The 12,544-nt window shown below is 46.8% G+C and overlaps 1 protein-coding gene across 1 annotated transcript in view; it reads left to right on the top strand.

The window, feature by feature from the left end:
* Window positions 1-12,544, top strand: part of LOC115142194 (dynein axonemal heavy chain 5-like) — a 78,378-nt gene that overhangs the window by 57,640 nt on the left and 8,194 nt on the right. The window contains exons 56-71 of the mRNA XM_065027192.1: window positions 341-455; window positions 2,575-2,751; window positions 3,856-4,059; window positions 4,275-4,454; window positions 4,610-4,747; window positions 4,849-4,984; window positions 5,224-5,540; window positions 5,742-5,897; window positions 6,394-6,576; window positions 7,225-7,468; window positions 7,786-7,900; window positions 8,177-8,367; window positions 8,505-8,626; window positions 8,899-9,048; window positions 9,256-9,501; window positions 9,927-10,146. Of these exons, the coding sequence (XP_064883264.1) occupies window positions 341-455; window positions 2,575-2,751; window positions 3,856-4,059; window positions 4,275-4,454; window positions 4,610-4,747; window positions 4,849-4,984; window positions 5,224-5,540; window positions 5,742-5,897; window positions 6,394-6,576; window positions 7,225-7,468; window positions 7,786-7,900; window positions 8,177-8,367; window positions 8,505-8,626; window positions 8,899-9,048; window positions 9,256-9,501; window positions 9,927-10,146 (2,894 nt within the window). The remainder of the gene's footprint in view (window positions 1-340; window positions 456-2,574; window positions 2,752-3,855; window positions 4,060-4,274; window positions 4,455-4,609; window positions 4,748-4,848; window positions 4,985-5,223; window positions 5,541-5,741; window positions 5,898-6,393; window positions 6,577-7,224; window positions 7,469-7,785; window positions 7,901-8,176; window positions 8,368-8,504; window positions 8,627-8,898; window positions 9,049-9,255; window positions 9,502-9,926; window positions 10,147-12,544) is intronic.

Genomic DNA, 12,544 nt, shown 5'->3' with positions numbered 1-12,544 from the left:
CTAGCCACTTTAACTATGCCACTTTGTTTACATACTCATCTCATATGTATATACTGTACTCGATACCATCTACTGTATCTTGCCTATGCTGCTCTGTACCATCACTCATTCATATATCCTTATGTACATATTCTTTATCCCCTTACACTGTGTATAAGACAGTAGTTTTGGAATTGTTAGTTAGATTACTTGTTGGTTATTACTGCATTGTCGGAACTAGAAGCACAAGCATTTCGCTACACTCTCATTAACATCTGCTAACCATGTGTATGTGACAAATAAAATTTGATTTGATTTGCATAATACAATGATTGCTGATCCCATTCTGTTTCCCCATCAGAATGAACACAGGTCTTCAGAAGCTGAAGGAGGCCTCTGTGTCTGTAGCATTACTCAGCAACGAGCTGGAGGTCAAAGAGAAAGAGCTGCAAATCGCCAATGAGAAGGCAGACATGGTGTGTGTGTATGTTTGGTGTATGCTACTCCTCTATCTCTTGTTTCCCAGCAACAGACTTACCAAATACCAATACCAGAACTTTGAAGTGTACATACACTGAACAAAAATGTATACGCAACATTCAAAGGTTTTACTAAGTTACAGTTCATATAAGGAAATTAGTCAATTTGGAGGACATTGGTCGCCAGGCCCACCCACTGGGAGCCAGACCCACCCACTGGGATCCAGACCCACCCACTGGGAGCCAGACCCACCCACTGGGAGCCAGACCCACCCACTGGGATCCAGGCCCACCCACTGGGAGCCAGACCCAGCCAAATCAGTTTTTCCCAACAAAAGGGCTTTATTACAGACAACAACCCCATCCCACCCCCTTAGACATCCCGCAGGTGAAGAAGCTGGATGTGGAGGTCCTGGGCTGGTGTGGTTAAGATTGTGAAGCTGGTTGGACGTACTGACTAATTCTCTAAAAGGCAGCTTATTAAATTCTCTGGCAACAGCTCTGGTGGACATTCCTGCAGTCAGCATGCCAGTTAGACACGCCCTCAAAACTTGAGACATTGGTGGCATTGTGTTGTATGACAAAACTGCACATTTTAAAATCAAATTAAATGTGTTTATTTTGCCCCTACATCAGCTGATATCTCAAAGTGCTGTACAGAAAGCCAGCCTAAAACCCCAAACAGCAAGCAATGCAGGTGTAGAAGCACGTTGGCTAGGAAAAACTCCCTAGAAAGGCCAAAACCTAGGAAGAAACCTAGAGAGGAACCAGGCTATGAGGGGTGGCCAGTCCTCTTCCGGCTGTGCAGGGAGGAGATTATAACAGAACATGGCCAAGATGTTAAAATGTTCATAAATGACCAGCATGGTCAAATAATAATAATCACAGTAGTTGTCGAGGGTGCAACAGGTCAGCACCTCAGGAGTAAATGTCAGCTGGCTTTTCATAGCCGATCATTGAGAGTATCTCCATGGCCCCATCCGATGATACCCCTGGACAGGGCCAAACAGGCAGGATATAACCCCACCCACTTTGACAAAGCACAGCCCACACACCACTAGAGGGATATCTTCAACCACCAACTTACCATCCGGAGACAAGGCCGATTATAGCCCACAAAGATCTCCGCCACGGCACAACCTGATTAAGGGGCGCCAACCCAGACAGGAAGACCACGTCAGTGACTCAACTCACTCAAGTGACGCACCCCTCCTAGGGACGGCATGGAAGAGCACCAGTAAGCCAGTGACTCAGCCCCTGTAATAGAGTTAGAGGCAGAGAATCCCAGTGGAGAGAGGGGAACCGGCCAGGCAGAGACAGCAAGGGTGGTTCGTTGCTCCAGTGCCTTTCCGTTCACCTTCACACTCCTGGGCCAGACTACACTCAATCATAGGACCTACTGAAGAGATGAGTCTTCAATAAAGACTTAAAGGTTGAGACCGAGTCTGCGTCTCTCACATGGATAGGCAGACCATTCCATAAAAATGGAGCTCTATAGGAGAAAGCCCTGCCTCCAGCTGTTTGCTTAGAAATTATAGGGACAATTAGAAGACCTGCGTCTTGTGGCCGTAGCGTACGTGTAGGTATGTACGGCAGGACCAAACCGGAAAAATAGGAAGAAGCAAGCCCATGTAATGCTTTGTAGGTTAGCAGTAAAACCTTGAAATCAGCCCTTGCCTTAACAGGAAGCCAGTGTAGGGAGGCTAGCAATGGAGTAATATGATCAAATTTTTGGGTTCTAGTCAGGATTCTAGCAGCCGTATTTAGCACCAACTGAAGTTTATTTAGTGCTTTATCTGGGTAGCCGGAAAGTAGAGCCTTTTATTGTCCCCCGCACAAGGTGCACCTGTTTGATCATTCTGTTTAATCAGCTTCTTGATATGCCACACATGTCAGGTGGATGGATTAACTTGGCAAAGGCGAAATGCTCACTAACATAGATTTAAACAAATTTGTGCTCAAAATTTGAGAGAAATTATTAAAAAATATATTTTTTATTTTATTTCAGGTCATAAAACATGGGACCAACACTCTTCATATTGCATATTAACTTTTGCTTTATGCGAAAGATGCACCTCACTTCCTGTCTCTCTTGTGATGGTTTGTTGTGTCTCAGGTGTTGAAGGTGGTGACAGTGAAGGCCCAGGCAGCAGAGAAGGTCAAGGTGGAGGTCCAGAAGGTCAAGGACAAGGCTCAGGCCATAGTGGACAGCATCTCTGCTGACAAGGCCTTCGCTGAGGAGAAGCTGGAGGCTGCCAAGCCAGCCCTGGAGGAGGCTGAGGGTGCACTACAGGTCTGTTGGGAGGGGGGATGGGAGGGGCCTGGGGGTGTGAGGGGGTGACAAGGGGGTTCTTCTGAGAAGCATCAGACCCAGGCATGGCTTCAAGTTCAGATTTCCAATTGTGTTTAGTGTGTCCCTCTCTGGCCATGGATGCATTTGGTTAAGCTGGAGTTTACACTTTTGAGACAATTCCATTGGTTCCATTGTACCCCAAAATAACGGAATCAGTTTTGACAAATGTATTTGACCCAAGTCTTGTCCTTCAACATCAGGGGTGGGCAACATACGAGCCCATTCTTAGTCGCCCAGGGGAGGTTGGAGTAAAAACATGTTTTATGATTATCTTGGGTATCTTGGGTTACAGCACTTTGAGATATCAGCTGATGTACGAAGGGCTATATAAATACATTTGATTTGATTTGATTTACTCTTGAATGAAGGCCACTCTTGAATGTCAAACTATATAGAAAGTATGTAAAAAATATAATGTACCTACCTATATGTTTTAAAATAACTGCCCTTTTTCTATGCCGCAATTTGCCCTCTGCTGAATTTTGAAATCCTGACGTGGCCCTCGAGCTGAAATGATTGCCCACCCCGGCTCAATGTGGTAGTTCTCTCAGGTGAAAATATTTAATGAGTGCCTCCCAGGTGGCGCAGTGGTTAAGGGCTGCAGTGCCAGCTGTGCTACCAGAGACTCTGGGTTCGCGCCCAGGCTCTGTCGTAACTGGTCACGACTGGGAGGTCTGTGGGGTGACGCACAATTGGCCTAGCGTGGTTAGGGAGGGTTTGGCCAGTAGGGAAATCCTTGTCTCATCGCGCACCAGTGACTCCTGTGGCGGGCCGGGTGCAGTGCGTGCTAACCAAGGTTGCCAGGTGCACAGTGTTTCCTCTGACACATTGGTGCGGCTGGCTTCTGGGTTGGATGCACGCTGTGTTAAGAAGCAGTGCGGTGCGGTTGTGTATTGGAGGACACATGACTTTCAACCTTTGTCTCTCCCGAGCCTGTACGGGAGTTGTAGCGATGAGACAAGATACTAAAACAATTGGATACCATGAAAAGATTTAATGAACGCTCCCTCAGTTACTCATATTCCTTCCTTATGTATTCATCAGACCATCAAGCCGTCGGACATTGCCACGGTGCGGACCCTGGGTCGGCCTCCCCACCTCATCATGAGGATCATGGACTGTGTTCTGCTGCTGTTCCAGAGGAGGGTGAACACGGTGAAGATTGACCCGGAGAAGAACTGCACCGTGCCCTCCTGGCAGGAGTCCCTCAAACTCATGACTGCTGGGAACTTCCTGGGCAGTCTGCAGGTAGGAAACAGATGGCCAGCATCTAAGCAAATAAAGTAGTACAGTGTGCAGGTACAATGTCTGCATCCTGTAATATTACTACACTGTGCATTTCTACAGTAACATACTACACTATAGACACTGCACTACAGGCACATATGACCAGGAAATCAACTTCAGTGGTGATGCAATGGCAGCTTGCTTTGATCTCCGGCTCTGTTGTCTCTCTCTAACAGCAATTCCCCAAAGACAGTATCAATGAGGAGATGGTGGAGCTACTGCTGCCCTACTTCGACATGCCAGACTACACCCTGGAGACCGCCAAGCGTGTGTGTGGAAACGTGGCTGGTCTGGCCTCCTGGACCAAAGCCATGGCCTCCTTCTTCTCCATCAACAAGGAGGTGCTCCCGTTAAAGGTGGGCCTAACCCAGGTGGTGTTGTGTAACACCACCCGCCTCTCTGATAACCTTTGACATGTGTACCACAAACTTGCTAATTGATTTCTTCTTTCCAGTACATTTTGTTGTCCCCGAGTGTCCAGTTAATATTTGATACTGTACTTACCTCTTAGGCTAACCTGGCAGTGCAGCAGAACCGGCTGGCCATAGCCAACATAGACCTGCAGGCGGCCCAGGCAGAGCTGGATGACAAGCAGGCAGAGCTGGATGTGGTCCAAGCAGAGTATGAGAAGGCCATGATGGAGAAACAGGTACTGAACACCTCTTATCTCAATGCCTTAGATTAAAAAATAAATACAAATATTCTGTTAAAAACAAATATTCTCTCTCTCTCTCTGCCTCTCTCTCTCAGACTCTGTTGGAGGATGCTGAACGCTGCAGACACAAGATGCAGACGGCCTCTAGCCTCATCAGTGGTCTGGCTGGAGAGAAGGAGCGCTGGACAGAGCAGAGCAAAGGGTTTGCCGCCCAGACCAAGCGCCTTGTAGGTGGGTTCATTCAAACCTTTTTTCTCCGCCTTTTTTAAAATAACAGGGCTAACTTTCACAAAAGCTTCGTATGACCTATTGTCATTGCCTACAATTCTCAACATCTTATTTTTTGGGGGAGATGCTCCGGTTGCTTCTGTACCATATTTTTCAATGCGTATTAGTATTTTATCTGTAGTTATGCTATACAGTAGGATGGAGGCGTGAACCAACCTATGTGTGCTAACTTCTTGGCTCAGGTGACGTCTTATTGGCCACAGCCTTTCTGTCCTACTCCGGCCCCTTCAACCAGGAGTTCCGGAACCTTCTCCTGACCGACTGGCAGAGGGAGATGAAGACCAGACACATCCCGTTCGGGAACAACCTCAACCTGACCAAGATGCTGATCGACGCACCTACGGTCAGCGAGTGGAACCTTCAGGGCCTGCCCAACGATGACCTATCCATCCAGAACGGGATCATCATCACCAAGGCCTCACGCTTCCCTCTCCTCATAGACCCCCAGACCCAGGGCAAGATCTGGATAAAAAAGAAAGAATCCAGGAATGAGCTGCAGGTTGGACTGCATTCATTTTCACACTATTCTCTCCCATAACTATGCCCTCCCATTGTCCAGCCGATAGATTTAGTATGTTTCCAAACAGCGGTTACACTAGCCTTAGGCCTAACTAACCTTTGGATATGTCAGATCTTCCTTATTGGTAAATAAACTCTGTGTAATACTGTGTCAGTAATGAGACGTTTCTGTGGTTCCCAGATCACCTCCCTGAACCACAAGTACTTCAGGAACCACCTGGAGGACAGCTTGTCTCTGGGGCGCCCCCTACTGATCGAGGACGTAGGGGAGGAGCTGGACCCTGCACTGGACAACATACTGGAGAAAAACTTCATCAAGACGGGCTCCACTTATAAGGTATGTACTATTATCCTAACCACATTATCAATCCTCACATTATCCAATGAAACACATTATCGTTATGGGGTTATTATCTCTGGGGCTATTCATGACTGTCTTTCTCCCTTCATGACTGTCTTTCTCTCTTCATAACTGTCTTTCTCCCTTCATGACTGTCTTTCTCCCTTCATGACTGTCTTTCTCCCTTCATGACTGTCTTTCTCTCTTCATAACTGTCTTTCTCCCTTCATGACTGTCTTTCTCCCTTCATGACTGTCTTTCTCTCTTGATGACTGTCTTTCTCTCTTCATAACTGTCTTTCTCCCTTCATGACTGTCTTTCTCCCTTCATGACTCTTTCTCCCTTCATGACTCTTTCTCCCTTCATGACTGTCTTTCTCCCTTCATGACTGTCTTTCTCCCTTCATGACTGTCTTTCTCTCTTCATGACTGTCTTTCTCCCTTCATGACTGTCTTTCTCCCTTCATGACTGTCTTTCTCTCTTCCTGCACCAGGTGAAAGTGGGAGACAAGGAGGTGGATGTGATGAGGGGGTTCCATCTTTATGTGACCACTAAGCTCCCCAACCCTGCGTACACCCCAGAGATCAGCGCCCGCACCTCCATCATAGACTTCACTGTCACCGTGAGGGGTCTGGAGGACCAGCTGCTGGGACGGGTCATCCTCACTGAGAAACAGGTCAGGAACCACGTCCAACCACGTGCTTATGAAATCATGGATAAAAACATTTGAATGTATCAATAAAAGGTCATTTTGTTGTAGTTGTTTAATAGTGAGCCTTTATTAGAATTGTACATAATGACTGTGACCACCCATTTTGAAATGTACTGAATCAAATGAACACAGAGAATGAACCCAGCAGAGAAATGTTAAAAGACCTGAAAAATGACCCTCAAAATCAGTGTCTGTCTGAATGGTGTGCCTGTTTCTCTTGCTGTTGGTCTGAATTCTCATGTTCTGAGCTGTGACTGACCGGTATTTCTGCCTGTTGGAGAAGGAGCGTACAGACCTGCTGGAGGATGTGACTGCCAATGTAACAGTATAGACTTTACGTCCGTCCCCTCGCCCCGACCTGGGCGCGAACCAGGGACGCTCTGCACACAGACAACAGTCACCCTCGAAGCATCATTACCCATCGTTCCACAAAAGCCGCGGCCCTTGCAGAGCAAGGGGAACCACTACTTCAAGGTCTCAGAGCGAGTGACGTCACCGATTGAAACGCTACCAGTGCGCACCACCGCTAACTAGCTAGCCATTTCGCATCGGCTACACCAACAAGAACATTATTGTCTGAACAGTGCTCTTATCTATCCCTGTTATATCTAGGAGTTGGAGAAGGAGCGCACAGACCTGCTGGAAGATGTAACAGCCAACAAGAGGAAGATGAAAGAGCTGGAGGACAACCTGCTGTATCGTCTGACCTCTACCCAGGGTTCCCTGGTGGACGACGAGAGCCTCATCATCGTCCTGGGCAACACCAAGCGCACCGCCGAAGACGTCATACAGAAACTACAGATCTCAGCCGAGACCGAGATCCAGATCAACACCGCTAGAGAGGAGTACAGGCCTGGTGAGTTGGTTGTACTGCGGTTAGGGTAGAGTTATTCTCGGTACAGACCTGGTGAGTTGGGTGGGTTGTACTGTACCGGTTTGTTTTAGGGTAAGGATCAAAACATTTTGGGCTCTTTATTGATTGGCTGACCAACCAATCACAGTGCTCTGCTGGATGGCAACTGGCACGAACCACCTTGTGTTGACTGTTCTTCAGGAGCAATCTGTTCCTCACACTTTTCCAGTGGCAAGTTTGTTTGAGCTGGATGTATGATAATATAGAATGAGCTTTGTCTGTCACTCACTGTCAGCCTGTATGTTATTGTGCTGTTACAGTGGCCACCAGAGGCAGCATCCTGTACTTCCTCATCACTGAGATGTCCATGGTTAACGTCATGTACCAAACGTCACTACGACAGTTCTTGGGAATCTTTGACCTTTCTCTGGCCAGGTACAGTAGTAATACACTTTGTCTCATACTGAATAACATATATTTGTATTTATGTATTTAAATTGAATTGTTGGTCCTCAGATATGGTTCAGTCATTTTATGTAAACATTGAATGATTAGTGAATTGATAAGTTACACTGGGGGATATGTGGTTTTGCATAACCTTTTGTGTAGTTGTAGGAGTCTTCTGATTCTTCAAGTATAATATCTGAAACCATAGCAACAGTTATATTTTAATATTAACATAATAACCATCACACTATGCCTTCTGAACAGATCAACCAAAAGTCAAATTACCAGCAAGCGAATAGTGAACATCATTGAGCACATGACCTTTGAGGTGCACAAGTATGCAGCCAGGGGTCTGTATGAGGAGCACAAATTCCTGTTTACCCTCCTGCTGACGCTGAAGATCGACATGCAGAGTAACCGCGTGAAACACGCCGAGTTCCTCACCCTCGTTAAAGGTGTGGAACAAAATCCGTCCTCCAATTAATTCCACCAATCTGTAGTCCACAGTTACTGAAATGTTGAATAGCAAAATGTTGTTAATTGCTCACAGACCATTGGCTTGGAAAGAACATCCTCTGTCTGTCCTATGCAGGAGGTGCCTCTCTGGATCTGAAGGCTTGCCCCCATAAGCCGGCCAAGTGGATCTTAGACATAACTTGGCTCAATCTGGTGGAGCTCAGTAAACTGTGGCAGTTCTCGAATATCCTTAATCAGGTGTGTTCCCCATGCGGTGCTTTCTTACACTGCTACTTCATGTTGTCCCACTCTCAAAATACACTCCCTCAATAAGTCTGTTTCATGGCCCCCTAAATAAGTCTGTTTAAATGGTCCCCTAAATAAGTCTGTTTCATGGCCCCCTCACCCTGGTAAACCCCCCTATTCACTGATTACAGTGCTCCTCTGATTACAGTGCTCCTTTTACTCCTCTGAGCTCTGTCACATATGGCATTGAACTAGTCATTGTACTGAGCTGTGTGTGTGTCCAGATCTGTTGTAATGAGAAGCAGTGGAAGGCATGGTTTGATAAGGAGACCCCTGAGGAGGAGGTGATCCCTAATGCCTATGACCAGAACCTGGACTGTTTCCACCGCCTGCTGCTCATACGCTCCTGGTGCCCAGACAGGACCATCGCACAGGTACACCGGTAACTCTCATTGAATGATTAAGTAATTAATCAATCAATCAATCAATCAATCCAAGACATAATACTTTATGAAATGTCTACGCTTTTTGGTATTTTCATCAAAGCTTTGGACTGAGTTTTAGAGAGTATTTCTACTGCATATTTCTTGAATCTAATAGCAGGTGACTTTTTAACTAATGTTTTACCTGTTATCCTCCAGGCCCGTAAGTACATCATGGACTCGATGGGGGAGAAGTATGCAGAGGGAGTGATCCTGGACCTAGAGAAGACGTGGGAGGAGTCAGACCCCCGGACCCCGCTCATCTGCTTCCTGTCCATGGGCTCAGACCCCACCGACTCCATCATCGTCCTGGGAAAGAGGCTGAAGATAGAGACGCGCTATGTCTCCATGGGCCAGGGACAGGAGGTCCACGCACGCAAGCTGCTCCAGCAGACCATGGCCAACGTGAGCCCTGAACACAGCATTACAGTACACACTGACTGGACTCCTAACAGTCAAGTTATAATTATCCTCGTCCCCAGGCTATTGCGCTTTGTGAGGAAGTCTGGGGAGCGAAACTAACTTATTAGGAATCAGCGTTCTGCCGTGAATTGTGGTCCATGTCATCTCATTTGTAATCAAATTGGGAATTCAAATAGCGATAGGGATGGAATATTAATTTAAATTGAACCATGGTGTTAATGAAAATGGATGTGATTGATTTAGACTGTATTAAACTGTATTAAAAATGAAATGGACTAACACCACATGCATCTCCCTCACATTATTAATTGAATTACGTAAGGACATTAGTAATGAATCACTCTCCCAATATGGACAATTAACTATGCATTATATTATTTTGTATTTTATCCCGAATGCACACACAGGGTGGCTGGGCCTTGCTCCAGAACTGCCACCTGGGCCTGGACTTCATGGATGAGCTGATGGATACTGTGACAGAGACAGATGCCGTCCATGAGACCTTCCGCCTGTGGATTACTACAGAGGTCCATAAACACTTCCCCATCACACTGCTGCAGATGTCCAACAAGTTCACTAATGAGCCTCCACAGGGACTGAAGGCAGGGCTGAAGAGGACTTATGGAGGTGGGTCACACCACAGTTCACACATACATATGCATGCATGTGTACGCACCTACACAAACACACACATTCACCGCCGTTTCTTCTGGTTAACCCTAAACACTTAACCTAGCTTCATGTCCATATCCTGGTTCAACCCTACCCTTAACACTTAACCTAGCTTCATGTCCATATCCTGGTTCAACCCTACCCTAAACACTTAACCTAGCTTCATGTCCATATCCTGGTTCAACCATACCCTTAACACTTAACCTAGCTTCATGTCCATATCCTGGTTCAACCCTACCCTAAACACTTAACCTAGCTTCATGTCCATATCCTGGTTCAACCCTACCCTAAACACTTAACCTAGCTTCATGTCCATATCCTGGTTCAACCCTACCCTTAACACTTAACCTAGCTTCATGTCCATATCCTGGTTCAACCCTACCCTAAACACTTAACCTAGCTTCATGTCCATATCCTGGTTCAACCCTACCCTAAACACTTAACCTAGCTTCATGTCCATATCCTGGTTCAACCCTACCCTAAACACTTAACCTAGCTTCATGTCCATATCCTGGTTCAACCCTACCCTTAACACTTAACCTAACTTCATGTCCATATCCTGGTTCAACCCTACCCTAAACACTTAACCTAGCTTCATGTCCATATCCTGGTTCAACCCTACCCTTAACACTTAACCTAGCTTCATGTCCATATCCTGGTTCAACCCTACCTTAAACACTTAACCTAGCTTCATGTCCATATCCTGGTTCAACCCTACCCTAAACACTTAACCTAGCTTCATGTCCATATCCTGGTTCAACCCTACCCTTAACACTTAACCTAGCTTCATGTCCATATCCTGGTTCAACCCTACCCTAAACACTTAACCTAGCTTCATGTCCATATCCTGGTTCAACCCTACCCTAAACACTTAACCTAGCTTCATGTCCATATCCTGGTTCAACCCTACCCTAAACACTTAACCTAGCTTCATGTCCATATCCTGGTTCAACCCTACCCTTAACACTTAACCTAGCTTCATGTCCATATCCTGGTTCAACCCTACCCTAAACACTTAACCTAGCTTCATGTCCATATCCTGGTTCAACCCTACCCTAAACACTTAACCTAGCTTCATGTCCATATCCTGGTTCAACCCTACCCTTAACACTTAACCTAGCTTCATGTCCATATCCTGGTTCAACCCTACCCTAAACACTTAACCTAGCTTCATGTCCATATCCTGGTTCAACCCTACCCTAAACACTTAACCTAGCTTCATGTCCATATCCTGGTTCAACCCTACCCTAAACACTTAACCTAGCTTCATGTCCATATCCTGGTTCAACCCTACCCTTAACACTTAACCTAGCTTCATGTCCATATCCTGGTTCAACCCTACCCTAAACACTTAACCTAGCTTCATGTCCATATTTACATTTACATTTAAGTCATTTAGCAGACGCTCTTATCCAGAGCGACTTACAAATTGGTGCTTTCACCTTATGACATCCAGTGGAACAGCCACTTTACAATAGTGCATCTAAGTCTTTTAAGGGGGGTGAGAAGGATTACTTTATCCTATCCTAGGTATTCCTTAAAGAGGTGGGGTTTCAGGTGTCTCCGGAAGGTGGTGATTGACTCCGCTGTCCTGGTGTCGTGAGGGAGTTTGTTCCACCATTGGGGGGCCAGAGCAGCGAACAGTTTTGACTGGGCTGAGCGGGAACTGTACTTCCTCAGTGGTAGGGAGGCGAGCAGGCCAGAGGTGGATGAACGCAGTGCCCTTATTTGGGTGTAGGGCCTGATCAGAGCCTGGAGGTACTGAGGTGCCGTTCCCCTCACAGCTCTGTAGGCAAGCACCATGGTCTTGTAGTGGATGCGAGCTTCAACTGGAAGCCAGTGGAGAGAGCGGAGGAGCGGGGTGACGTGAGAGAACTTGGGAAGGTTGAACACCAGACGGGCTGCGGCGTTCTGGATGAGTTGTAGGGGTTTAATGGCACAGGCAGGGAGCCCAGCCAACAGCGAGTTGCAGTAATCCAGACGGGAGATGACAAGTGCCTGGATTAGGACCTGCGCCGCTTCCTGTGTGAGGCAGGGTCGTACTCTGCGGATGTTGTAGAGCATGAACCTACAGGAACGGGCCACCGCCTTGATGTTAGTTGAGAACGACAGGGTGTTGTCCAGGATCACGCCAAGGTTCTTAGCGCTCTGGGAGGAGGACACAATGGAGTTGTCAACCGTGATGGCGAGATCATGGAACGGGCAGTCCTTCCCGGGAGGAAGAGCAGCTCCGTCTTGCCGAGGTTCAGCTTGAGGTGGTGATCCGTCATCCACACTGATATGTCTGCCAGACATGCAGAGATGCGATTCGCCACCTGGTCATCAGAGGGGGGAAAGGAGAAGATTAATTGTG

Source organism: Oncorhynchus nerka, linkage group LG14 (assembly GCF_034236695.1).
Source record: "Oncorhynchus nerka isolate Pitt River linkage group LG14, Oner_Uvic_2.0, whole genome shotgun sequence".
In the NCBI taxonomy this organism is placed as follows: domain Eukaryota; kingdom Metazoa; phylum Chordata; class Actinopteri; order Salmoniformes; family Salmonidae; genus Oncorhynchus; species Oncorhynchus nerka.
This window is presented reverse-complemented; position numbering and strand designations above follow the sequence as displayed.